This window comes from Hemibagrus wyckioides, linkage group LG11 (genome assembly GCF_019097595.1).
Source record: "Hemibagrus wyckioides isolate EC202008001 linkage group LG11, SWU_Hwy_1.0, whole genome shotgun sequence".
NCBI classification, from domain to species: domain Eukaryota; kingdom Metazoa; phylum Chordata; class Actinopteri; order Siluriformes; family Bagridae; genus Hemibagrus; species Hemibagrus wyckioides.
In genome coordinates, this window is record NC_080720.1 from 31,230,108 (window position 1) to 31,257,926 (window position 27,819).

The 27,819-nt window shown below is 42.5% G+C and overlaps 1 protein-coding gene across 1 annotated transcript; it reads left to right on the forward strand.

The window, feature by feature from the left end:
* Positions 1-532: 532 nt before the first annotated feature.
* LOC131362276 (fidgetin) lies at positions 533-27,227 on the forward strand. Its single transcript, XM_058404198.1, has 3 exons — positions 533-945; positions 2,378-2,400; positions 23,056-27,227. The coding sequence occupies exons 1-3, from the start codon at positions 641-643 to the stop codon at positions 24,264-24,266; spliced, it is 1,539 nt and encodes a 512-aa protein (XP_058260181.1). The 5' UTR covers positions 533-640; the 3' UTR covers positions 24,267-27,227.
* Positions 27,228-27,819: the final 592 nt, after the last annotated feature.

Below are 27,819 nucleotides of genomic sequence, written 5' to 3' on the forward strand. Positions count from 1 at the left end.
AACTGCATCTTTAACGCTTTTGTTCCTTTTATGTTCCATCCTGGTGACCTTATATCGTATTTAACAGGATAGAAAATGTTACAAAACTAGAACTTTGCTCTTGACCGGATATTTTCAGAGTGTAGAAGTCAGTTATCTGTACAGTTGCTGCAACAGCAGTAGTCTCTTTAAGGTCAGTATATGGGTCATTACTTTTCTGATATGTGAACCCCTAAAAAAAAGGGATGACTAAGGCTACAATTATTTTCTTTGTAATGTCTTTTAATAAATCAGGGAGGGGAAAACGTCTAGGGAGAATGAACAGAAGAAATTAAAACTCTCTCTCTACTATATATATATATATAGATAGATAGATAGATAGATAGATAGATAGATAGATAGATAGATAGATAGATAGATAGATAGAGATTTAACTCATAATTAGGGTCTTATGAACTCATGCACTAAATCTTTGGGATTATACAACTGCATAGATGTAAATGAAAGAAAGATACCCCAAAAGACCGATAAAGAACATCTGTTTAAATAGTAATGATGTTCCTGTTAGTAAAAAATATCATCGTTTAATCAAACAACTGGAATTTTTGATGAGGATGATGAGAATGACGATGAATAGACAGGCTCGAGCACTCGCTTAGGGATGAATACGGAAAATCAGATCAGCCTCAAGAGCCATCTCGGACTCGAGTTGGCCTGTCCGGCAGGAGCGCATGCGCACTGCGCGCCCCGCTGCTTTCCTTTTCAGCAGCTGCTCGGAGGAGCCGGAATTCCAACATGGCAGTATCGGTGGTGGTCAGTCTCACCCGCAATAACTTGGAGCGGCTCCAAAACACCAGCGACTGAGACCAGGACTGGACGGAGCGGAAGTCTCGCGCGCTTCCCCGACGAGCATAGCCGGTCGCCAAAAAAGCGCGTGACGGCTCCGCTGTCTCCTCACATGAACAGGTAAGAGTTTTTTGTTGTATATATACATATTATATATCAGGGGCTTATTGTCCACGAGCTGTGTCCGTTTCGTGTGTATGTGTGAGTGTGAGTGAGTGAGTGTGTGTGTGTGTGTGTTTGAGAGAGAGAGAAAGGGGCCATGACAGCGCACGGACAGCGGCGCTGCGCGCGGACAGAACGGACACCGGAGATCCGTTCCGCCATGAGATCCGAGACACAAAAAGGCGGTTCCGTTAAGCTAATCGCGGATGTTCGGGAGTTGCCAAACAAAGTGGGGTTTTTTTGTCTAATGCTTATTTGATCAGTTAGTGTGTCCGGTTCAGTGGTCAACATGCAGCACTGACCGACAGAGGAAACCACAGACGAGATTTAAATATATATATATATATATATATATATATATTTATATATATATATATATATATATATATATATATATATAAACACAACCAAACATCTTATTAGGTTCTAATGGAAATGAATAGATTGTTACCCCGACAAAATATTTTTCCCATAATGAAGTCGGATACACAGCTCTATAGTGTGTCAGCTGTTGTGTTTAAATATAATAATAATAATAATAATAATAATAATAATAATAATAATAATAATAATAAAGGGTGGACTGGTACCATCAAGGGTACATCTATCTAACTATCTATCTATCTATCTATCTATCTATCTATCTATCTATCTATCTATCTATCTATCTATCACGGTAAAAATACGCAATAGTGCCGTAATGACCACTCGTGTGTGTATCTTTCCGGACCCGAGATTCATATTAGGTACAAAACCCTTGATGGTAGCAAGAAAAAGTGGAGTTCTACTTCACACTCAGGAAAAAGAAACGGTGCTAATCTCTACCTTTTGCTTTTCGCTTCACCTGGAAACATGGATGTAGTGCACAAAAAAAAGATTATATAATAAACACCATAATAAAGCTGCACCCAGAGGGGTACAACAGGTGGACCTTGTGATTGTACCGATCTGACCTCAAGGTAGCGTTTAGTATCGTTTTCTTTTTTAAAAAGAAAAAAGAAAAAAATTGATCGGGCATGCATGCTGTATCATGTTTCCTTGTCCATTAAATCACCGATAAGGAGATCTCCAGGCTGCTTATGGCAGCTTTAAATCAGGGATCAGTTACAGGTCACGTGCTTAAAGCCTTAGGAGTGTTTACGTTGTGATGTCGGGCCTGTGGGCAAAACGCAGACTTTTATTAATAGCAATAATAAGATAAATAATTAGAATGATGGGAAAAGAGGGAATTCTCTTGGGGTAGGCAACTTTATAATATTAATAATCCAAAAAAGTATTAACGCACGCTTTTATTCTCTCTCTCTCTCTCTCTCTCTCTCTTACTCAAAACTCAAAAAACAAATGTCTGATCTCTGATTTTCTTTCTCTCCTTTCCATCCCTCCTCCCTAGCGACATGATGAGCAGTGTATATGGTAGGTGTGTGTTCTCTCTCTCTCTCTCTCTCTCTCTCTCTCTCTCTTATCTGTCATTTCATTATTTTTCTCCTGTTTTATTTTATTTTTTTTCTCCCACTGCCCACACATTTCTACATTTCCACCCTCAAACGCTGTCTTAAAAGAAAAATAAATAAATAAATAAGGCTTCATGACTGGTATTATAATGAAATGGTATTGAGTTTGCACTTGAGCACGCGAGGTCAGGATAAGTTGCGCGTGGACGTTAGGGAAGATGTTCCGTGTTGACGCGCGTGTATAGATAGGTTGGCACGTGAGACCAAGGCGGAACTGCTGTGTCCTTTTCAGACACCGGATGACATTTATGCCATGGGAGAATCACATCACATCACATCACATCACGGACGCGCGAGGACTTTACCTGCTGAGTTTTTTTCCCTCCTCATGCACTCACATAGTCACGCTCGTGCGGTATTTTCTTCCTCAACCCCCCTCGTCCAATCTCCGTTCTCTTGTTCTCGGGAATATTTTATTCATAGCTGCTGTATGTGTGGCAGATTGATTTTCGGCGCTATGATAGCATTTTTCTGGAGGGAGGAAGAGAGTTGATGATGGGAGGTTACCGAACACAATCATGTCGCGCAATATCCCGCGCGCTCGCACCGCCGGTTTGGGCGTAATAAAAAAAAGAGAGAGAGAGAGAGAGAGGGTGGCATTGCGGGGCTCGCGGTTGTCTCGTGCTGTATAACACGCACTTTGTAATTTGGACTCGGATGACAACATGCGATTCTCCAATATTTCAATCTCTCTCTCTCTCTCTCTCTCTCTTCTTCAGTACTTGAATAAATACATTTTCAGATTGCACTATATGCATGCACGCAGAAATGTTAGGGTTTGATATTTCACAGCATGATATATTTCCCCCCAAAAAATTGATTGGCACGGTTATTAAGCGACAATTCAACCACACACACCCACACACACACACACACCCACACACACACACACACACACACACCCACCCACACACACACACACACACACATTTCTGCACAAAAAGGTAAACAAACATGAGCTAATTTTCCACCTGTGTGTATTTACATTATAAAGATCTCTTACACTGATGATCTTCTCGTACCCTGGGCTTGATGTTTTCGTATCAAAGTTATCAGAGTTGTGTGTGTAAATGTTTTCACTCTCCAAAACCGAACTAAATCATTCTCAGCAGATTTACAAATTTTGCCGATGTTCTTACTCCCCAATCATGTTGATGTAGTCAATCAGCCAATCAGTTAGAAATGACCAAGCGGAAATTTCACGTCATATTTGTATCTAGCCACGCCCACATAACTCCATAAAAGGCAACGATAAAATGACATGTTGGACGAGCGCAGTATGCATTTAGCCACGCCCACATAACTCCATAAAGGCGGTGATACTAGCGCAGTGTGCATTTAGCCACGCCCACAGAACTCCATAAAAGGCAAATATAAAATGACATGGTGGACGAGTGAATTGTGCATTTAGCCATGCCCACAGAACTCCATAAAAGGCAAATATAAAATGACATGGTGGACGAGTGCAGTGTGCTAAAACATCCAATAATGCAGCTCAGCCACTGCAGTGCATCAGCTACCACCATCAGCTTTTTGAATGGTGCCATTACTTTTGTCGTATTTGAACAGTTCTTCATATTTGTCTTAATTTCTGGTTGTGAATCGGTGTGAACCTTGAGAGAGTAATCTGTACATGAAATCACAACAAATCATCAACAAATTATAGAACTCAAATATCAGCTGACTAGAATCTCGACTAAATCGGCTTGTTTCTGGTGTGAAACTTTCACACCAGTGTGTGTGTGTGTCTGTGTGTGTGTGAAATTTGGCAAAAGTGAGCATTTTTAAGCATCTAAAATATTCACACAGTCGATCTGTCAGTCGCAGTTGAACCTTATTCGGTTCGTTAACGACGGCTGATTAGGTTTTGGTTCATTTAGACGAAATCGGGAGATAAACAGACTCAGAGTTTGTGTGCAGCAGATACGTCGATTATTATGACATGGGCCAGCAGTGTACCACAACAAAACAGGTCGGTGTGTGCCTGAAAGAAGATATTTTGTGATTTCCTGATTTATTTGTAGATAAATGTAGACAGTTTAGGCCTTGTGTCGTTACATCGCCACTTTTTCTTGCTCTCATTGCCTTTTCTACAGAGTCAGAACGAGGCTGCGCACGTGAGAGCTTGCAATGAAGAAAAAAATACACAAACGAAGTGTGAACTGTGTGAGGGAAAAAAAGTGCCTTGAAGTCCACACTTTCATAGAAGAGCAGCTGTAAAAATGCGAAATGTTGAGAAAAATGTAAATCAGTTTTTTTTTTTGCAGAAACGATTCTCGACGTGCAAAAAAAAGAGAGAGAGAACGTGTGACAGAAGGACGTCAGGAAGGAAGGACGTGCGCTCTGGTTCTGTCTGAGTGAACTCCTCTTTTAGATCAATTCTGCATCCGAATCTAATAACCGCTTAAATGTCCAATCAGAACATGAGAAGCATGAGAAAACAATAGTTAGCATACTGTTAGCTAGGGGCAGCACAGTGGCTCAGTGGTTAGCACTGTGGCCTCACAGCAAGAAGGTCCCGGGTTCGAACAGACAGGGAGCCTTTCTGTGTGGAGTTTGCATGTTCTCCACGTGCCTGTGTGGGTTTACTCCGGGTACTCCGGTTTCCTCCCACAGTCCAGAAACATGTACATTAGCTTGATTGGTAATTCTAAATTGCCCGTGATTGTGTGTGGTTGTTATATGTGGTATGGTTATATGTGGCCCTGTGATGGACTGGTGACCTGTCCATTGTGTGCTGGAATAGGCTCCAGCAGATCCCCGTGACCCTAATTAGGATTAAAGTGGGTATAGAAAATGTATGGATGGACTGTTAGCTAGTTGATCGCGGCTTTTAATGATATGATTCAGATGAAGCTGAACACGTGTGAAAATCGTTTCACAAGCTTTCTGAAACCTTTTCAGATCTCTACTTTTCCTCTCTCTTTTCCCTTCTCCATCTCTCCCTCATCCCTCCCTCTCTCTCACTCTTTTTCAGTGTGTGTGTGTGTGATATATGCAGAGCAGATTGCTTTGCTCGGTCGTGTTTAGCTGTGAGCGTGGGGTTGGAGTCTCGCAGATGGTGTTGCGGGCAAATTGCAAATCCTTCCAGCAACGGTTCATTATGGCAACGAGACAGCAGAAAACCTCGACATTTACACGGACTCTGGGAAAGCAGAACTAAGAGACCAGTGTTGGAGACGTCTTGGCGTGAAGACGATCGGTTACACGATGTGAACGGAATAAAACGTGCGTGATACCTGAAGTGCTTTATTCCACTTCTACCGCAGCAGTTTAGCAGATGATAGTTACAGTGAATGTTGTAGAAGGTCTGTGAAACAAGTTAGATTCATCCATCCATTTTCTATAGTCGCTTTATTCCTAATTAGGGTCACAGGGATCTGCTGGAGCCTATCCCAGCACACATTGGGCAAAAGGGGTACCAATCAACTTAATGTACGTGTATTTTGGACTGTGGGAGGAAACCGGAGTAAAACCCACGCAGGCAAGGGAGAACATAGAAAACCCACACAGAAAGGCCCCTGCTTGTTCGAACCCAGGACCTCCTTGCTGTGAGATAACAGTGCTAACCACTAAGCCACCGTGCTGCGCTAGCAAGATTCAGTTTACATTATTGCTACATTATAGCTACATCGCTAACATTATATTGGCTATAAACAGTCATTCCCTCAGCATCGTTCCACTGTCCAATCTTAAAGCCAGGAAAATACTGTATATATATCTTTACATCTTTTACCTTAACAAAACACTGACACTGGAGACTCCTTCCATATCACCATAACAACGACTACAAACGCTTTTTCCCAACTTGTTTACTCCACGTGTGAAAACGAGAACGTAATAGAACAACTGTGTTTCTATAAACCTGTGCTTTGCAGCTGATTCGCTCTTACAGAACATCAGTCAACATCATCTGACCAATCAGAATGAAGGCGGCAGTGTAGTGTAGAAATTGTGATACTGAAGACTTTATAGACGGCGATCTCATGTGTCAAAAGGTGTCAGGATGATTTTTTTTCTTAAATAAGTCCTCGTCGCAGCTACACTTGCATTTCTATGAGAAATCCTCTCTGGATATAATCCTGATACTCAGAAATGCATGAGGTGTTCAGGTGGAAATGGAGTTTTATACACGTGTAAATGGATCTGTTTCTTCAGGCCACATCTGACAGCTGAAACACTCCTAATGCATTACACTACACCACACCACACTACAACACACACCACACCACACTACAACACACACCACACCACACTACACCACACCACACTACAACACACCACACTACACCACACTACAACACACACCACACCACACTACAACACACACCACACCACACTACAACACACACCACACCACACTACACCACACTACAACACACCACACTACACCACACTACAGTACAGTACACCACACCACACCACACCACAGCACACTACACCACACTATACCACACTACACAACTACACTACAACACACACCACACCACACCACACTACACCACACCACACTACACAACACTATACCACACAACACTATACCACACTACACTATACTACACTACACCACACCACACCACACTACAGTACAGTACACCACACCACACCACACTACACCACACAACACTACACAACACTATACCACACTACACAACTACACTACAACACACAGCACACTAGACTACAACACACAGCACACTACACAACACTACACCACACTACAACACACACCACACTACACAACACTACACCACACTACAACACACACCACACTACACAACACTACACCACACCACACTACAACACACACCACACTACACTACAACACACATCACACTACACAACACACACCACACCACACTACAACACACCACATTATACTACACTACACCACATTACACTACACAACACACAGCACACTACAACACACACCACACCACACTACACCACACTACACTACAACACACACCACACTACACAACACTACAACACACCACACAACACTACAACACACCACACTACACTACAACACACACCACACCACAACACACACCACATTACACTACACAACACTACACTACAACACACAGCACACTACACTACAACACACATCACACTACACAACACACACCACACCACACTACAACACACCACATTATACTACACTACACCACATTACACTACACAACACACAGCACACTACAACACACCACATTATACTACACTACACCACACTACACTACAACACACACCACACTACACAACACTACAACACACCACACTACACAACACTACAACACACCACACTACACTATAACACACACCACACTACAACACACACCACATTACAACACACACTACACCACACTACACTACAACACACACCACATTACACCACACTACACTACACCACACACCACACTATAACACACACCACACCACACTACACCACACACCACACTACACTACACCACACACTACACCACACCACACTACACCACACACCACACCACACACTACACCACACTACACTACACTACACCACACCACACCACACACTACACCACACCACACACTACACCACACCACATCACACTACAACACACACCACACTACAACACACACCACATTACAACACACACCACACTACAACACACACCACACTACAACACACACCACATTACAACACACACCACACTACACTACACTACACCACACCACACTACACTACACTATACCACACTACACCACACCACACCACACTACACCACACCACACTATACCACACTACACTACACAACACCACACCACACCACAGTACACTACACCACACCACACCACACTACACCACACCACACTACAACACACACCACACTACACTACAACACACACCACACTATACCACACTACACTACACTACACCACACAACACCACACTATACCACACCACACCACACCACACTACACCACACTACAGTACAGTACACCACACCACACCACAGCACACCACACCACACAACACCACACAACACTATACCACACTACACAACTGCACTGCAACACACACCACACTATACCACACTACACTACACAACACCACACCACAGTACACTACACCACACCACACTACACTATACCACAGTACACTACACCACACCACACTACAACACACACCACACTACACTACAACACACACCACATTACAACACACACCACACTATACCACACTACACTACACAACACCACACCACACCATAGTACACTACACCACACCACACCACACTACACCACACCACACTATACCACACTACACTACACAACACCACACCACAGTACACTACACCACACCACACTACACCACACCGCACCACACTACACCACACCACACTATACCACACTACACAACACTACACCACACAACACCACACTATACCACACTACACTACACTACACTACACCACACCACACCACACCACACCACACTATACCACAGTACACTACACCACACTACAGTACAGTACACCACACCACACCACACCACAGCACACTACACCACACCACACAACACTACACAACACTATACCACACTACACAACTACACTACAACACACAGCACACTACACAACACTACACCACACTACAACACACCACATTATACTACACTACACCACATTACACTACACAACACACAGCACACTACAACACACCACATTATACTACACTACACCACACTACACTACAACACACAGCACACTACACAACACACACCACACCACACTACAACACACCACATTATACTACACTACACCACATTACACTACACAACACACAGCACACTACAACACACCACATTATACTACACTACACCACACTACACTACAACACACACCACATTAAAACACACACCACACCACATTACACTACACTATACCACAGTACACTACACCACACTACAGTACAGTACACCACACCACACCACAGCACACTACACCACACTATACCACACTACACAACTACACTACAACACACACCACACTACACCACACTACAACACACACCACACTACACCACACTACACCACACCACACTACAACACACACCACACTACACTACAACACACACCACATTACAACACACACAACACTACACCACACCACACTACAACACACACCACACTACACTACAACACACACCACATTACAACACACACCACACTACACAACACTACACCACACTACAACACACACCACACTACACTACAACACACACCACATTACAACACACACCACACCACATTACACTACACTATACCACAGTACACTACACCACACTACAGTACAGTACACCACACCACACCACACCACAGCACACTACACCACACTATACCACACTACACAACTACACTACAACACACACCACACCACACCACACTACACCACACCACACTACACAACACTATACCACACAACACTATACCACACTACACTATACTACACTACACCACACCACACCACACTACAGTACAGTACACCACACCACACCACACCACACTACACCACACAACACTACACAACACTATACCACACTACACAACTACACTACAACACACAGCACACTAGACTACAACACACACCACACTACACAACACTACACCACACTACACCACAACACACACCACACTACACAACACTACACCACAACACACACCACATTACACTACACAACACTACACTACAACACACAGCACACTACACTACAACACACATCACACTACACAACACACACCACACCACACTACAACACACCACATTATACTACACTACACCACATTACACTACACAACACACAGCACACTACAACACACCACATTATACTACACTACACTACACCACACTACACTACAACACACACCACACTACACAACACTACAACACACCACACAACACTACAACACACCACACTACACTACAACACACACCACACCACAACACACACCACATTACACTACACAACACTACACTACAACACACAGCACACTACACTACAACACACATCACACTACACAACACACACCACACCACACTACAACACACCACATTATACTACACTACACCACATTACACTACACAACACACAGCACACTACAACACACCACATTATACTACACTACACCACACTACACTACAACACACACCACACTACACAACACTACAACACACCACACTACACAACACTACAACACACCACACTACACTACAACACACACCACACTACAACACACACCACATTACAACACACACTACACCACACTACACTACAACACACACCACATTACACCACACTACACTACACCACACACCACACTATAACACACACCACACTACACTACACCACACACCACACTACACTACAACACACACCACACTATAACACACACCACACTACACTACAACACACAACACACTACACCACACAACACACACCACACCACACTACACTACACCACACCACACCACACAACACTACACTACACCACACACCACACTACAACACACACCACACTATAACACACACCACACTACACTACACCACACCACACTACACTACAACACACAACACACTACACCACACAACACACACCACACAACACTACACTACACCACACCACACAACACTACACTACACTACACCACACTACACTACACCACACTACACTATACCACACTACACCACACCACACCACACTACACCACACCACACTATACCACACTACACTACACAACACCACACCACACCACAGTACACTACACCACACCACACCACACTACACTATACCACACCACACTACACCACACCGCACCACACTACACCACACCACACTATACCACACTACACAACACTACACCACACAACACCACACTATACCACACCACACCACACCACACTACACCACACTACAGTACAGTACACCACACCACACCACAGCACACTACACCACACCACACAACACTACACCACACTATACCACACTACACAACTACACTACAACACACACCACACTACACCACACTACAACACACACCACACTACACCACACTACACCACACCACACTACAACACACACCACGCTACACTACAACACACACCACATTACAACACACACAACACTACACCACACCACACTACAACACACACCACATTACACTACACAACACTACACTACAACACACAGCACACTACACTACAACACACATCACACTACACAACACACACCACACCACACTACAACACACCACATTATACTACACTACACCACATTACACTACACAACACACAGCACACTACAACACACCACATTATACTACACTACACCACACTACACTACAACACACACCACACTACACAACACTACAACACACCACACTACACAACACTACAACACACCACACTACACTACAACACACACCACACTACAACACACACCACATTACAACACACACTACACCACACTACACTACAACACACACCACACCACACTACACTATACCACACCACACAACACTACACTACACCACACACCACACTACACTACAACACACACCACACTATAACACACACCACACTACACTACAACACACAACACACTACACCACACAACACTACACTACACCACACCACACAACACTACACTACACTACACTACACCACACTACACCACACCACACTACACTACACTACACCACACAACACTACACTACACTACACTACACTACACCACACCACACAACACTACACTACACCACACCACACAACACTACACTACACTACACTACACTGTTGAGATCAATACCAGAGAACGAGGAACCGTCAGAGCCGGAATTCACAAACCATGCTAACAGGGCTAACATTCCTGCATCTGGGATTTTCCAAAATTTTCCAGTAATTGGCATTCAGTTAGGTACAGATACACACTAAACAGATATCATGTATTATGGTGACCTTAATTACGGATTCAATCTTTAAAGTAAACAAGCGTCTGATTTTGATTACCCTGAAAGACATTAGACACACGTGGTGTGTGTGTATGTGTGTGTGTGTGTGTGTGTGTTGTGGGCTGCTATGAATGATAAGTGGTCACTTTTAGGAAATTTTTCGATAATGGAACAGAACAAAATCAGTTTAGTGATTCCGGACACGCCTCATCCCATGTCATTTTCTCCCTCGCTCGATCTCTCCATCTCTCCGAATCTCTTTTTCTCTTCCCCCCTCTGTCTCTTTCTGCATTTTTCCGACTGTTTAGCGCTCCACTCTTTCCTCCTCACCTCTCTTCCTCTTTTAGCAGCCATGGTAGACACTTGTTTTTCACCCTCGGCCCATCCACTGAAGTATACGTCTATATTTATCATCGTATGCATAATTCAGTGAAAAATTTGAGAATGCTCGAGGTTTTCCGGGCGCTCTGTATGGACATCCTGTATCTGATGGTAATGCCCAACAAGGCTGTTTAGCTCTAGGCTAAACATTTTATGGGTCAGTATATATATATATATGAAACCCCAAGTCTGGAAAATATTGGATGCATCAATTCCAAGACCGAGTCATGCCCAGTCTGCACTTTATACAGTGGACTGCAAACATTTGCATATCCTAAGAATTAAACAAGCAAACAAGAGATATGACTTTAGGCTGTCAAGACATCGAAGATGTTTATATGAGTATATGTTCATAATCATGATCTATATATTTAATATAGTTATATAAGCCTACAATCTCTCTTTTATATATAACGTCTAAACAGCTTTTTAAACAGCTTTCATCCTTTTCTGAACGATTTCATGGACAAGCTAAATTCCGAAATTTGTTTACATTTTCTCATTATTTTTTATTTTTATTTTATTTAAAAGCAAAACAGAAATTAGGGTGCACTGCTTTTCTTAAACGCGTCTCCGAAGCACTTTTTCTTCTTTATGACGATATATAAAATAAATTTCAAGCATAAAATAATATAAAACACTCGACAGAGCAGCTCAGTGATAAAGAAAATGTAATTAGTCGACCCGAAAAAGCGGAATAATCCAAACTCTATCAGTATGCAAATTAGGGGCGCATCCAAAACTGACATGCCCCTCCCCCTCCCCGTGATAAAGAGCTGATATTTGCATATTTAAACATGATTGGCTCTTATAGGTTTTGATGCAACAACACTGGATTGTGAGATGATTAATACATTAGATCATGTTTTCCTTTAAGGAAATGCAGCAAAATTTGCCAAACTATTAAATCAATTCTTCGGAATAAGGTAAAAAATCAACATTTTGGATCATTTCAGGTGACGTTTAAGCAGAGTTTTGAAGATTTCTTTTGATTATTTATTTTTTTTGATAACTAGCACGGTGAATAGACGCTGTTTGAGTTTCCTCACTACATATACACACAGATAAATAAAGTCAAAGCAAAATTTCTCGACTCTTTAAGCTGTCCGTCTGATCTAGGAGCTACATGACATCCTCTTTTACACAAATACCCATTCAAGCTACGATATTACCCTTTTTTTTCCTTTTCGGTCGGCGTCTCTGGAATATACGAGCCCACGACTGCCAGTCCTGATTGAGACGTTTAACATGCTAACGACCTATTAAAGGCGCGTGTCCCCAGCAGGCCACGGCCATCCAATCCTCACGCCTCCTGCCGTGTTCTCTGCTTTGTGCCCGTAAATTAACATGCCACTCTTCTAATTAAGCGAGCGAAATGGCGCTCGGAGCCCAATTGGTCATCGGCATGCGAGGTGCTCGCCTCTCGATTAGAGAGCTCGGAAAGTGATTTAAGCCCCGACTGCGTGTTTCAAACAGATTCTGAATAATGTGTCTTCTGGAGAAGGAGGGGTGACACGGAGAAAAAAAGGAGGGGGGGGTGACGGGAAGACGAAAGACATCCAGGGAAGAGAGTGGCCTTTCTTCTTTCTTTCAGTATATTAGGAAATGTGTGAGTGTGGAATTGTTCATGGGATGAAATGAAATTGTTGAAGAAACGTATTTAGTGTGCGATTATAAAATTAGACACAGTGTTTGGGAAACAGCGTGTGACAGAAAAGAAACGACGGCTTACAAAATATCCAACTATTCAAAAGCAAATCATATTTATACGCATCAAGATTTTTTTTTCTTCCTCACCTTTCCACCTATGGAACCTAAACCGCATTTCCCGTATCATTTTTCCGGATCATTTTAGTGCAGTTCCTCGAGATTACGCTGCCGTTCCACTCAAGTTTACACTATTTATCTATCTTCTAGCGAGAAATTTTAATATTTTTTTCTCATTTTCTCCCCAATTTGATCACCTGCCACTTCCCTCCCAGCCAGCTCTTTCCTATCACATGACAGCTAGCAAAGTGCTGTAGCGTGAAGGCTAACTCATGCTTCCTCTGACAAAGTCAGTCCAGAGCTCGCACTGGCTAGTGTCACTGTGATTGACAGGGGAGAGACAGTAAGCTCCTCCCACTCAGACAGCACGGTCAGTTATCTAGGTTCCCAGCTCCAGATGGGTGTGTCCTCATCGATATGTTAAAAAAAATCGTGACTGGCCGTATAACAACTATAATTACTTTGTGTCTATAAATCTGTTATAATAACCTTCATAGGCAAGAAATTAATAACTAATAAAACGATATCTGTTGAATGTCTTTAGGCTGCACAATATCCTAAGAAATTGGAAGATTAGTCGTTTTTTTATGACAAGTAAAGCGAATAGAATAGAATCGAATAGAATGCTCAGATAGGAGTGCAATATTAAGATATGGATAGTTTAAGAAGCTAAATAAGTTAAAATATTTCTGAATTTAAGGTAAATGTTCTCGATTAACTTTCAAGTTAAACCTCTTTTTTTTTTTTAATAACAACATTTCACACCTTGCTTCAATCCCGGTCTAATAACAAAGCAGAATTACATACTGAAGCCTGACTGGCTCGAATATTTGATGACATCATAACTCTTGCACTTGAAGTCTAGAATCCATAAAATCATCTTTTCCGCATTATATACAGCATCATATAGCATATAGCTAACTGTATGCTAAAGACATCTGTGTGTAAATTATTACTGCAGATGTGTTTCCTGCTACTTCTGACCAATCAGACTCGAGAATTCAGCAGCGCTGTGAAATAAAGAGAAGGGTGATGGTAGCTCAAGTGGTTAAGGTTGTTGATTGGAAGATCAGGGTTCAAGCCCCAGCACTGCCAAGCTGAGCAAGGCCCTTAACCCCCCCTGCTCCAGGGGTGCTGTATTATGGCTGACCCTGCACTTTGATGGCACCCATCTGATGCTAGAAGGGGATGTGGTAGCTTAGTGGATAAAGTGTTGGACTACTAATCAGAAGGTTGTGAGTTTGAATCCCAGGTCCACCAAGCTACTGCTCTTGAGCAAGGCCCTTAACACCCTCCCTGCAGGGGTGCTGTATTATGGCTGACCCTGCACCCTGACCTCAACCATCCAAAGCTAGAAGGGGATGTGGTTAAGGTGTTGGACTTCTAATCGGAAGGTTTAAGGGCCTTGCCCCCCCAACAAGGCCCTTAACCCTCAATTATGTGACAGATATAGGCAACTTAACTTAAAAACCAGTATGAAATGAAATCGAACAGAATCTAAAGCTGGATTAATTGCAGAGGTAATCGTAGAAATCGCGATTAAAGCTCAGGTGGATATTCAGATACGAGAGTGTATTATCTCCTAACGATGGTAAATGCATTTCTAAGTTGCACGGCGGCGCTTGATCTCTACTCCGAAATGTCCCCCATCTCTCTTTCTCTCACGGAGAGAGGGCACTGACTCTGTCAATGGCTCATTCATATTAAAGTAGAATTAAAGGGTTCGCCACTCGGCAGTTCGGACAAAACCCTTTACAACAGGGAGTCTGTTCATGCCAGCTTTTATTCTGTCTTTCTCTCTCTCTCTTTTTCTCTCTTTCTCTCTCTCTCACACACACACACACGCACTCACACACACACAATGCAGTCCACACTGACAGAATGCACATGTAGGCTTGTAAAAGTTCTCGGTCAAAAGCACTTTTGTCACGTCGTGGGTGCGCGAATGAAGCCATTCCGGCTGCTCGGATTTCTGCGTACGCTGTCGGCGATGCTGTGTTAACCAAGGTTCCACAAAGATCTTTAGTCAAGAGCTACTGGATCAGGAGCCACTCGAAATAAAGCTGGCTGAAACGGTTGTGAGATTTTTAATGGTTGATATAATATTCCCAGCACACATATAACCAGCATGTTGAAGCAGAAATCATTTTTATTTTGGTTATGCTCCTGCTCCAGACTGAATTAGACTAGATTTAATCTCAATGGCGTATTGTCACAGCTTCCTTATCCGTTGCTTGCAGAACTGTATGGAAATCCATTTCTACGTCGATTTTCCTGCCGTCTCTCCTTCGGAAACCCGGCTTTTATGTCAAATCCCGACTTCCTGTGGTCAGTGTGCAGGAAGTGAGAAAGTGACCGGAATTCACACCTATTAGTGGGGAGGGAAAAGAGCTGATCTTTAAATGCTTCTGCGTAGACAGATTGAATAACATGTTTGGAGCAGGGTTTAGTCTCGTGTTTGTTTGTTATTTTTTTCCACCGATCTGAGCCAGCGTTTCGGGTCAGTGTGAGATCGACGCATCCCTGGAACAAAGTCAAAACTGAAGATGTTTTTTATTTACGCACTCAGAGAAATAGCGTCAGGATAACGGGGAGCATCAGGAATAAAGAAAGATGCGAGCCCTAAGCGGAGAGCTTGTGCTTATTATGTGGATTTGCACTGTTTAGAGATTAAGCATTGTTTGATGTCCTTGTACAGGGTGTGTGTGTGTGTGTGTGTGTGTGTGTGTAATGTGTTCAGATCCTCCTGTTAAAGGCTTTATCTGATTTACCGTTGCGCCGCTAGCGACAGTAATGGGTGTTTAATTACTCAATAAAAGCATTTTATAGATTCAGCAGCCAGTGTGTGTGTGTGTGTGTGTGTGTGTGTGTGTGTTGTATTGATTTTGCTGGTATAGGGACGAGAATCTACCCGTCTGTCGATGTGATGCTAGTTTCTCTCTCTCTGTCTCTCTCTCTCTCTCACACACACACACACACACAGGATGCTTATGATATTATGTGTCCGAGAGCAGAGTAAAACAAACTAAATCATGTGAGTTAAAAGAATAACAAGCTCAGAAAATAGCTTTCTGTTCCTTCACTCTTAAAACAGATAATAAAATGTGTTCCTCTGGAGGAGCGTAGAGCATTGCTTCAGGAAATGGGGGTTGCTTCTGTGTGTGTGTGTGTGTGTGTGTGTGTGAGAGAGAGAGAGAGAGAGAGAGAGAAAGAGAGAGAGAGAGAGAGAGAAAGAGAGAGAGAGAGAGAGAGAGAGAGAGAGAGATGAGCCTTCCCCAGAGGACAGGAGGTTAGGGGCTATATTGGAACAACTGAAAGGCATTCTCTCATGCACCCACACACACTCTCTATCTTCCTCTTTTCCTCAATCACTGAAACACACACACACACACACACACACACACACACCCTAGGTCAGCGCTTTTCAGATAATGGGATTGTCACGGCTGTTGTGTAGAACAGAACAGAAAGTTCGAGATTGAGAACTTCTTCGGCACGGCAGAGAATTTAAGCAACAAGCCGAAAATTCCAGACTCCACAAATCACCACTTAAAGGGACGGTTCTGGGGGAAAAAAAGAAGAAGGAAAAACATACACCGCTCTTCCTGCTAGCTCACATTCTGCTAGGACATTAGCTAATAAAAACCTTCAATTAAAAAGATCTTCTAAAGAAATACATGCTAAAATCTTAAATATCAGATGACATTACATTAGCTGTGACTATAACAATACTAGCTATTACTAATATAATGCTAGTATTCACTAAAATAATGCTAGCTGTCACTGTTATAAGGCTAGCTATTACTAATATAATGCTAGTATTCACTAAAATAATGCTAGCTGTCACTGTTATAAGGCTAGCTATTACTAATATAATGCTAGTATTCACTAAAATAATGCTAGCTGTCACTGTTATAAGGCTAGCTATTACTAATATAATGCTAGTATTCACTAAAATAATGCTAGCTGTCACTGTTATAAGGCTAGCTATTACTAATATAATGCTAGTATTCACTAAAATAATGCTAGCTGTCACTGTTATAAGGCTAGCTATTACTAATATAATGCTAGTATTCACTAAAATAATGCTAGCTGTCACTGTTATAAGGCTAGCTATTACTAATATAATGCTAGTATTCACTAAAATAATGCTAGCTGTCACTGTTATAAGGCTAGCTATTACTAATATAATGCTAGTATTCACTAAAATAATGCTAGCTGTCACTGTTATAAGGCTAGCTATTACTAATATAATGCTAGTATTCACTAAAATAATGCTAGCTGTCACTGTTATAAGGCTAGCTATTACTAATATAATGCTAGTATTCACTAAAATAATGCTAGCTGTCACTGTTATAAGGCTTGCTATTACTAATATAATGCTAGTACTCACTATTATAAATGCTAGTTGTCACTAATATAAGACTAGCTCTCACTTTTATAATGCTATAGTTTACTAATATAATGCTAGCTGTCACTATTATAATGCTAGCTCTCTCTAAAATAATGCTGTCACACTAATATAATGGTAGCTGTCACTATTATAATGCTAGCTGTCACTAATATAATGCTAGCTGTCACTATTATAATGCTAGCTCTCTCTATTACAATGCTAGCTCTCACTAATATAATGCTAGTGTTCACAAATATAAGTCTAGCTCTGAATACTGTGGCGGTTGTGGCTCAAGTGGTTAAAGCTCTGGGTCGTTGAACGGAAGATCAATTCAAGCCCCAGCACCACCAAGTTGCCACTGTTGGGCCCTTGAGCAAGGCCCTTAACTCTGTCTGCTCCAGGGGTGCTGTATCATGGCTGACCCTGCGCTCTGACCCCAACCTCCAAGGATGGGCTATGTGAAGAAAGAATTTCACTGTGCTGTAATGTATATGTGACAAGGCTATTTCTATTTCTTTCTACTAGCTCTCACTAATATCATGCTAGTGTTCACTAATACAAGACTAGCTCTTACTGATATAATGCTATCTCTTATTTATATAAGGCTAGCTCTCACTAATATGATGCTAGCTGTCGCTATTTTAAGGCTAGCTCTCACTAGTATAACGCTAGCTCTTACTATTATAATGCTAGCTGTCAGTAATAAGTCTAATACTCCTAAATATAAGGCTAACACCATATTATTAAGGCTAATATCCATAAAATGCAGGTATTATAGAGAGAGTTCATTTTTTGAGTAAATCTGATTTGTTTAGTGATTAGTAGCACAGCTGTGATCTTATATAACATTCCCTCTAGTAGTGTTTAGTCAGAAACAAACGGAAGGACGCGCCTTTCTTCTGAAGCACAACTGCCGTATTTCACCGTCTGCTGTTTATTCTGGAAGTGAGACTCTAAACTCTCTCTCTATCTCTCTTTATCTGTCTCTCTCTCTTTTTCTGTCTCCCTTTCTTTCTCTCCATCTTTCTCTCTCTCTCTCTCTCTCTCTGTCTGTCACCCTCTTTCTCTGTCTGTGTCTCTTTCTCTCTCTCTTTCTCTCTCTCTCCTCCTCAATCTCTATTTCTGTCTCTCCCTCTCCGCTTCTCGCTCTCTCTCTCTCTCTGTCTCTTTCTGTCTGTCTCTCTCTCTCTATCCTCCTGGATCTCGATCTCGATCTCTCTCTCTCTCTCTCTCTCTCTCTCTCTCTCTCTCTGTCTGTCACCCTCTTTCTCTGTCTGTGTCTCTTTCTCTCTCTCTTTCTCTCTCTCTCCTCCTCAATCTCTATTTCTGTCTCTCCCTCTCCGCTTCTCGATCTCTCTCTCTCTCTGTCTCTTTCTGTCTGTCTCTCTCTCTCTATCCTCCTGGATCTCGATCTCTCTCTCTCTCTCTCTCTCTCTCTCTTTCTGCAGGACGTGATGTTCCTCACACACTCCGTCTCAAGCGCTGCCTTTCACTTTCTTTCATGCCTCATTTACAGGTTATGCAGAATTAATTACTGTTATCGTCTCGTCTTTTTTAGCACATGCGGAGAAAAAGCGTATTTTTTTTATCAAAGTCCTGACGAGTCCTGATTTATATTTTTCTTTGTCTCACGTTCAGAACTTTTGAATATGATCTCAGCTGCTTGCGAGTGTGTGAATACACATCTGACCACTAGTGCCTCATCTAACACAGAGTTCCTGTGGGAGTGTGGACTGACCTCAGGGCATGTGTCTGTGTGTGTGTGTGTGAGTGTGTGTGTGTGAGTGTGTGTGTGTGTGTATTGATCAGAGGGATTAGTGGCTTGATAGAACCGAATGTAATTAGTCAGGGCTTTTTTGATTGCAACAGATACCAGATGTAAATGCAGCTCCTTCCAGTCGAATCGGTGATTATCTGCAGAAAAGCGGTCTTGCTGACAAACAAAAACAACACGCAACCATTCGACCTCTAATCGTGAAAAAATAGAAACAGATAAATGATATAAAGGTATACATGGATGAAGCATAACATTATGTCCACTGAGAGGTGACGTGAGAAGCAGGAAAAATGATGTGATGGCGGATAGACGATTGGATCAGAGCATCTCCAAAACTGCAGCACTTGTGGGGTGTTCCCGGTCTGCAGTGGTCAGTATCTATCAAAAGTATCTATCAAAAGTATCTATCAGCATTTATCAAAAGAAGGAACAGTGGTGAACCGGCGACAGGGTCATGGGCAGCCGAGGCTCATTGGGGAGAGAAGGCTGGCCCGTGTGATCCGATCCAACAGACGAGCTACTGTTGCTCAAATTGCTGAAGAAGTTAATGCTGGTTCCGATAGAAAGGTGTCAGAATACACAGTGCAGGACGGGTCAGGGCTGTTTTGGCAGAAAGAGAGGGGAACGAAAACAATATTAGGCATTGTGGTCATAATGCTATGCCTGATCGGTGTATACAGGCATTTGAGACTCCTTCTAAAAATGTGAAATAAACAAAATTCCTTACAGACAGGGAATATAATAATTTAATACAATAATTAATAATTAATAATAAGCGAATATAATAATTAAATTTGAAAATAAAAAAATTATACTTTTTAAAAAAAATTTTTTATATGTACCTAAAATACAATGACAAGAAAATAATAAATAAAATAATTTAAATAATTTAAATAAATTGTGGGAAACAAAATTAATGTTTGTTTATTTATTAACTCACAAAGCAACACAATTTTTAATTCTAATTTTTATGCTAATTGTTAGTAGCAATATATTATAAATGCTATATAGTTTGATATAGTCTAGCATGGCAGGATAAATTTATGAAAATGATGAAATTAATGAATGATGATCTATTCTAATCTATAAATAGATTTTCTAATCTATTCTAATCTATAAATATTTCAATTATTTCAGTGAGAGTAGTAGAATGTGCGCTGGACAGCAAACACGCTACACTTTAATGTGCGAATGCAGCGTGTGTGTGTGTTTCAGTAGAGGATGTGTGTAGGTCAGTTCCAGTTCTCCCGCTGGGTAGAACCTGGATGTGTCCGAAACCGCACAACCTACTGACTATATAGGTCATCCATCATCTTCAAACAGCCCGGTGCATTATGGGAATTCTGTATCTGCTGTGATACAACATTTGGACACGATCTATTGTCGTTGTGCTTTCAGACAAAATGGAGCACTTCCCAAAATAGTGCACTACACACATAGGGTGTGGATTTCTACATAACTCGTATCCGTGTGTGTGACCGCGTGCATGGCCTTCATGTGCCGTGGCGTTGTCCAATATCGCTCCCATGACTGATATAATTGGTCGGAATAGCTTGATGAAAAAAAGGAAATCTGTTCTGTGCACTCTATCTCTCCCTCTTTCCCTCGCCCCCATATGGTGAGTCGTATAAAAGCCCTTTGTATTCACGATCTAAAATCTTTTTATCCATGTCAGGGTGTGTGTGCGTGTGCGCGTGTGCGTGTGCGTGTGTGTGTGTGAGTAAGCAGAAAATGGTTGAGACACATTATGTTCCAGGGACCGGGGGGGACAGCTGTCGTCGGCTACAGTTGCTAATGCAGGAGCGACGTTATTGATTGTTCATTATTACAGTACGCTGAAATATTATGTTCCCTTCTGGTGTGTATTTGCATGTATGAGTTGGTGTGTGTGTGTGTGTGTTTGTGTAATAGGAGATTTCTTGATTACATTAAAGAGCTTTCATTTGATCCACTTGAGATGAAGCCTTCTGCCGTATCTGTGTATCAAACTTCAGTGATATCATCCACTATGCTGTTTTTCCTCCTCACCATGTGTGGGTTGTGTGTGAGATGAGAATTTCCTTCGAGCAATTAGTGTTAGCGGGTAAAGAATAAACAGTGTTAACATTTATTTATTAATACATTTTCTTACTTTTTAACTCACACTGCTAAGCATTCGGTTTAGTATTTGTATATATTACTTCATCTTAACAATTGTTTTTTGGTCATGACCTCTCATTTTGTTTGTTTTCCCTATTTTTCTCATAGGCGTGACGATGCAGTGGGCCCCTGAACAGACGCAGTGGGCGGAGCAGCACTATGACATCACATCCACCACTCGCTCCCCGGCACGCAAGTTCGAACCTTTCCGCAGTCAAAGGTTAACCAGTTCATCTTCAGGCACAGTGTACCATCATTCCTGGGCTAATGATGACATCTCAGCGCTGACAGCCTCCAATTTGCTAAAACGATATGCAGAACGTTACTCCACCATTTTGGACCTCCCCTGCGACAACGGACTCATCGGATACCCGGACCCTACCATTTCGGCTGGGGTAAACGGACCTAGCGTTGTTAACAGAGCTCCACCTTTGCTTACGGGCCGCAAACTGGAGGCAGAGCCCTGGCTTGAGAGCGTGTACCCTCCACTGAGCTGCGTCCCAGAACTGGTCCCCAAAGCACCGTTGAGCGTATCAGACTTGCCTGCAAGTGTGGGTAGCTCCCCTGGTGTTGGAGCCGGTAGCTTGCCAGAGTCCAGTTTCTCTAGCAGTAACTGTGGGAGCCAAACTAGTGCCCAGGAATACAGCAGCACCCTGTATAGTGCCCCTTACTTGCACTCTGTGGGACCCTATAATGGACCACTTCTCCACCCAGTTGCCTCCCATCCCAACTTGGTGCCAACGTATGGTGCTAATGCCTCACCCAGCCTTCCTACCTATGGCTACCCAAGCACTGGATACCCCTATAGTCCTCCGTCCCCTTCTGCCGCCTGCCTTTCTACCAGCATTGCACCAGCTACACCTCTACCAGCATCCAGCATGAGTGGCTACTCTTACCCAACTACCAGTCTGGCACCATTGCCTGCTAGTGTTGCAGATAATGGTTCCCCAAGTTCGGGGAGCCTCGGCAAGCCCTACTATTCAGCTGGACCAGGGGACATAAGGTCATTCGAGGAGTTTGGTTTCGGTGGTACTTCTAATTCGGACAGTCAGTCAGCGAGCAGTCCGCTCTACAGGCCACCGGGGGGAAATGAGGGCCACAAGGGAAACGGGTACGAGCAGTCGAGCGATGCACCATCTCTGGTCTTTAAACCTACCAATCCCAGTGACTCTCTCCGTAGCCTTGAGTCTCTCGCTCAAGGTACTGCTGCATCTGGACAGTGCTTTGCAGCAACCTCCTGCTCAGCCACCTCGTCGAATCTGTACTCGTCTGCCTCATCGCACACACACCTCTGCCTCGACACACACACGCCATGCTGAATCCTCACCCTCGGAAGGAGCAGTCGAAGGAGTTAGTGTTAGTGTTTTGGCTCTGAGGATGTGCACCGGCGCGCCCCCCCGGTGCTCTGGAGGGTGGCATTGCTTGAGCACAGCTGTAGGAGGTTGTTCAATTCATGGATGTGTAGTCCTTACACACACTTACATGTGTTGGCTTGTGGTTTGTGCTTGGGATGGGCTGTCCAGAGACACAGCAGAAGTAGGACTCATGGAGCTGTGGCCAGACTGAGCATGCTCTGATCGGAGGTGCTGAATAAAGGACACCCAGGGACCATTGGCTGGGGACATACACATACACAGTGTGTGCCAGTCAAAGGCGTGCCTTGAGGAACACCTCATCAGGACAAAGAGATGAATCGAATGGACAAACAGAACGGTGTAGAACTGAAGGACACAAAGCTAGACACTGAGAAATGGGGTTTATGAATGTATCGTATGTGAGTGATGAATATGCAGTATACTGTAGTGGCTACGGAAACTCAGAGGCATGATTACCCATCATTTGGTGTGAGGTTTCTCCATTCCAGACTTGGCAGACTCCCATGTTTTCTTTTCGTTAAGGGATAACTTTAGTCCGAAATCAGATGTGTCCAATTTCCCAATTACTCCAAATGTGGTTGTTAAACCCGGTCAAGTGGAGTTCACTAAATCTATCAGGCGAACATTTCTAACAAGAATCGGAAGTCTAGCTTTACGACTTTATGATAAAAGTTCTGTTGTCTCATGCTGCTTTAAATATTATAAAAGCTCATAATCTTCGGAACCGAAGAAATCACCAAATTTTAGAAGAACAATTACCTTGTGTTCACACTAACGATGAATAATATGGAAAGTTGTTTGCTATGAACGTGTGCAAGATAGAGCCAGAAATTCAACAGACAACAGTAGCACTACAGCCACAAAAGACAAGCAACACAAGTGATTTATCACTCAATAATGTGTTACACAGTTACAGGGTTACACCACATTGCGCTAAAGAAAAAATGATCCTGATTGTCCACAACTCCGTTGAAGGCACTCTATAGATTACAACCGAGATTGTGGGTGACAGATTTCTCTAAGCAGGCTACATTATCCTCATAGGGATAATCAAAACTAAAGAAGAAGAAACAAAAGGCACATGCCAAAATGCGACTGATTACATTTGAAGTGGAAAATTATTTACATCTGATTTCCCACCAACCCATGACTCATTTTAACCTCAGATACTCAGATAACCAAACCGCCAGCATTATCGGACCCGAAAATGTGTACAGTGCCTCAGATTGCTGTGTTAAGGGTTTGTCTGTGGAGTTATGTAACGAGACTATGAGTTAAATCCGATGTGTTATTCCAGCTGTGTTTAACAGTGCAGAGTCTCCCAGATGTTAAGTTGAACGGTTCATGAGCATACTCTCAACCTAGAGAGTACTCGGGCTACTCTGTGTGTGTGTGTGTGTTTTATGTGCTTCATTAAATCAGACTCGAGAAACAAGACATCCTCCTTCCATTCAAAGAGCTACAAAATTCCACAGATTTGTGTGTGTGTGTGTGTGTGTGTAATTGAGTGAGAGAGAACCTCAGGAAAGAATTTGTAAATTTGTACAGTTCCTCAGATTGTTGTGTTGAGGGTTTGTGTGCTAGTGTTTTGTTAAGGCTTTCTGTATACCCGAAAAATAGTGCCACGTTTATGTATCTCCAAGCAAGTAGTGCAAATGGAGCCGTTTCGCTGAATGTACAAAGACATTATACCAAGTTGCTACAAAAACTTATGCCAGAGTGTCCGTTTCTTTATTGATCCGATTTGGGTTTTAATATATTCACCGATCGGGCTGCGTGATTCGATTTACACATACACAGATCGGGCATAACATTATGACCACCTGCCTAATATTAGTGTTAGTTCCCCTTTAGCTGCCGAAACAGTCCTGACCCGTCCTGCACTGTGTATTCTGACCCCTTTTTATCGGAACCAGCATTAACTTCTTCAGCAATCTGAGCAACAGTAGCTCGTCTGTTGGATCGGAACACACGGGCCAGCCCATGACCCTGTCACCGGTTCACCACTGTTCCTTCCTTGGACCACTTTTGATAGATACTGACCACTGCAGACCAGAAACAACCCCACAAGAGCTGCAGTTTTTGAGATGCTCTGACCAAGTCGTCTATCTGCCATCACAATTTGGCCCTTGGTCAAACTCCCTCAAATCCTTACGCTTGTCCATTTTTCCTGCTTCTAACATCAACTTTGAGGACAAAATGTTGACTTGCTGCCTAATATATCCCACCCACTAACAGGTGCCATGATGAGGAGATCATCAGTCTTATTCACGTCACCTCTCAGTGGTCATAATGTTATGCCTGACATTATAGAAAAAGTGAGCGTGTATTAGATCTGCACAAGGACTAGGACTAGGACAGTCATCATCCTTTTATATTATTTTATATTATGTGATTTTAATTCATTAAGAACAGATTTTTTTCAATGGTTTTGTGCACTGAAAAAAATGAACATGTGGTCAGTCAGATTTTAGAAAAAATATTACATATAGTTTTAACGTGATTTCATCGCTTATGCTAAACTTCATTTAAACACGTGTTTAATGACTATATCGAAAGCTGTACAGTGAGAGTGATCAATTCACGTAGAGTGTGAAATCTCACGAGGATGTTGCCAAAGATTGGATCTACTGTATAACCATAATACTAAATGTGTACCTATGTGGTTGAAACACTAGCATCGTGGGTTCGAGTCTCAGCTCAGGTGCAAGCATGAGTTACATCCTGGATCATTAAAGGATTCAATGTCATGAATATACACAAAATATCTGATGTTATTGAACCAGGGGTTGAATCTATTAAAAAATTACATTGGTTGCTAAGGGCAACCCCTTAACATGATCACGATGCTTCCTCCACCATGCTTCATTCTGAGGGGTTCATTTAGTGGCTTCATGATACCTATTCAGTGGAATTACACAAATCAGGATGTGTTTTTATATAAATAACACACTTTATATAAATAACACACCACCGTGTCGTGGATTATTTTACTTTAACAGCATGACTCCATGTGCTTCCTTACACCTCTTACGCCTTCTGACCGATCCGAGTCAAGAAGATTGTTTGATGAAATAAATATAAATGCACATATTCTGCATCACAGGAGCAAGAGGACATGGGGGTAAGTTCTACGGAGTCAGGTTGAGGGGGATTTCCATCCAGAGGATTCACTGACCCAGAGGTCAGTTCATGATATGTCTGTAAACGTGGTCCAAACTGTAGTTATCAAAATATTGCGTTATGAAACATGACTGAAGCAAAAGTCCAAAACGTGCACCGTAGCCTCGAGAAGGCTTAGAAAACTCTGCAAACAATCAATATCTGGCAACCTGGGTTAAACCCACAAAATACTGGTGTAAACAGACAACAGACAGAGGAATAGGAAATAGTAAATACTGTAACTGAAACTCGGCGTGTCGGGGAGAGACTTCACAAGCTACAGAGAAATGCTTTGAGGCAGGAAGTTCATAACAGGAAGCCGGCAAAACAGACC

What these genes read in the sequence shown, in the direction of transcription:
- LOC131362276 (XM_058404198.1), top strand. Translation starts at nt 641, where the DNA reads ATGAATACGGAAAATCAGATCAGCCTCAAGAGCCATCTCGGACTCGAG. An exon ending in CTGTCTCCTCACATGAACAG is followed by an intron (nt 946 to 2,377) that starts GTAAGAGTTTTT and finishes CCTCCTCCCTAG; the next exon opens with CGACATGATGAGCAGTGTAT. An exon ending in CATGATGAGCAGTGTATATG is followed by an intron (nt 2,401 to 23,055) that starts GTAGGTGTGTGT and finishes TTTTTCTCATAG; the next exon opens with GCGTGACGATGCAGTGGGCC.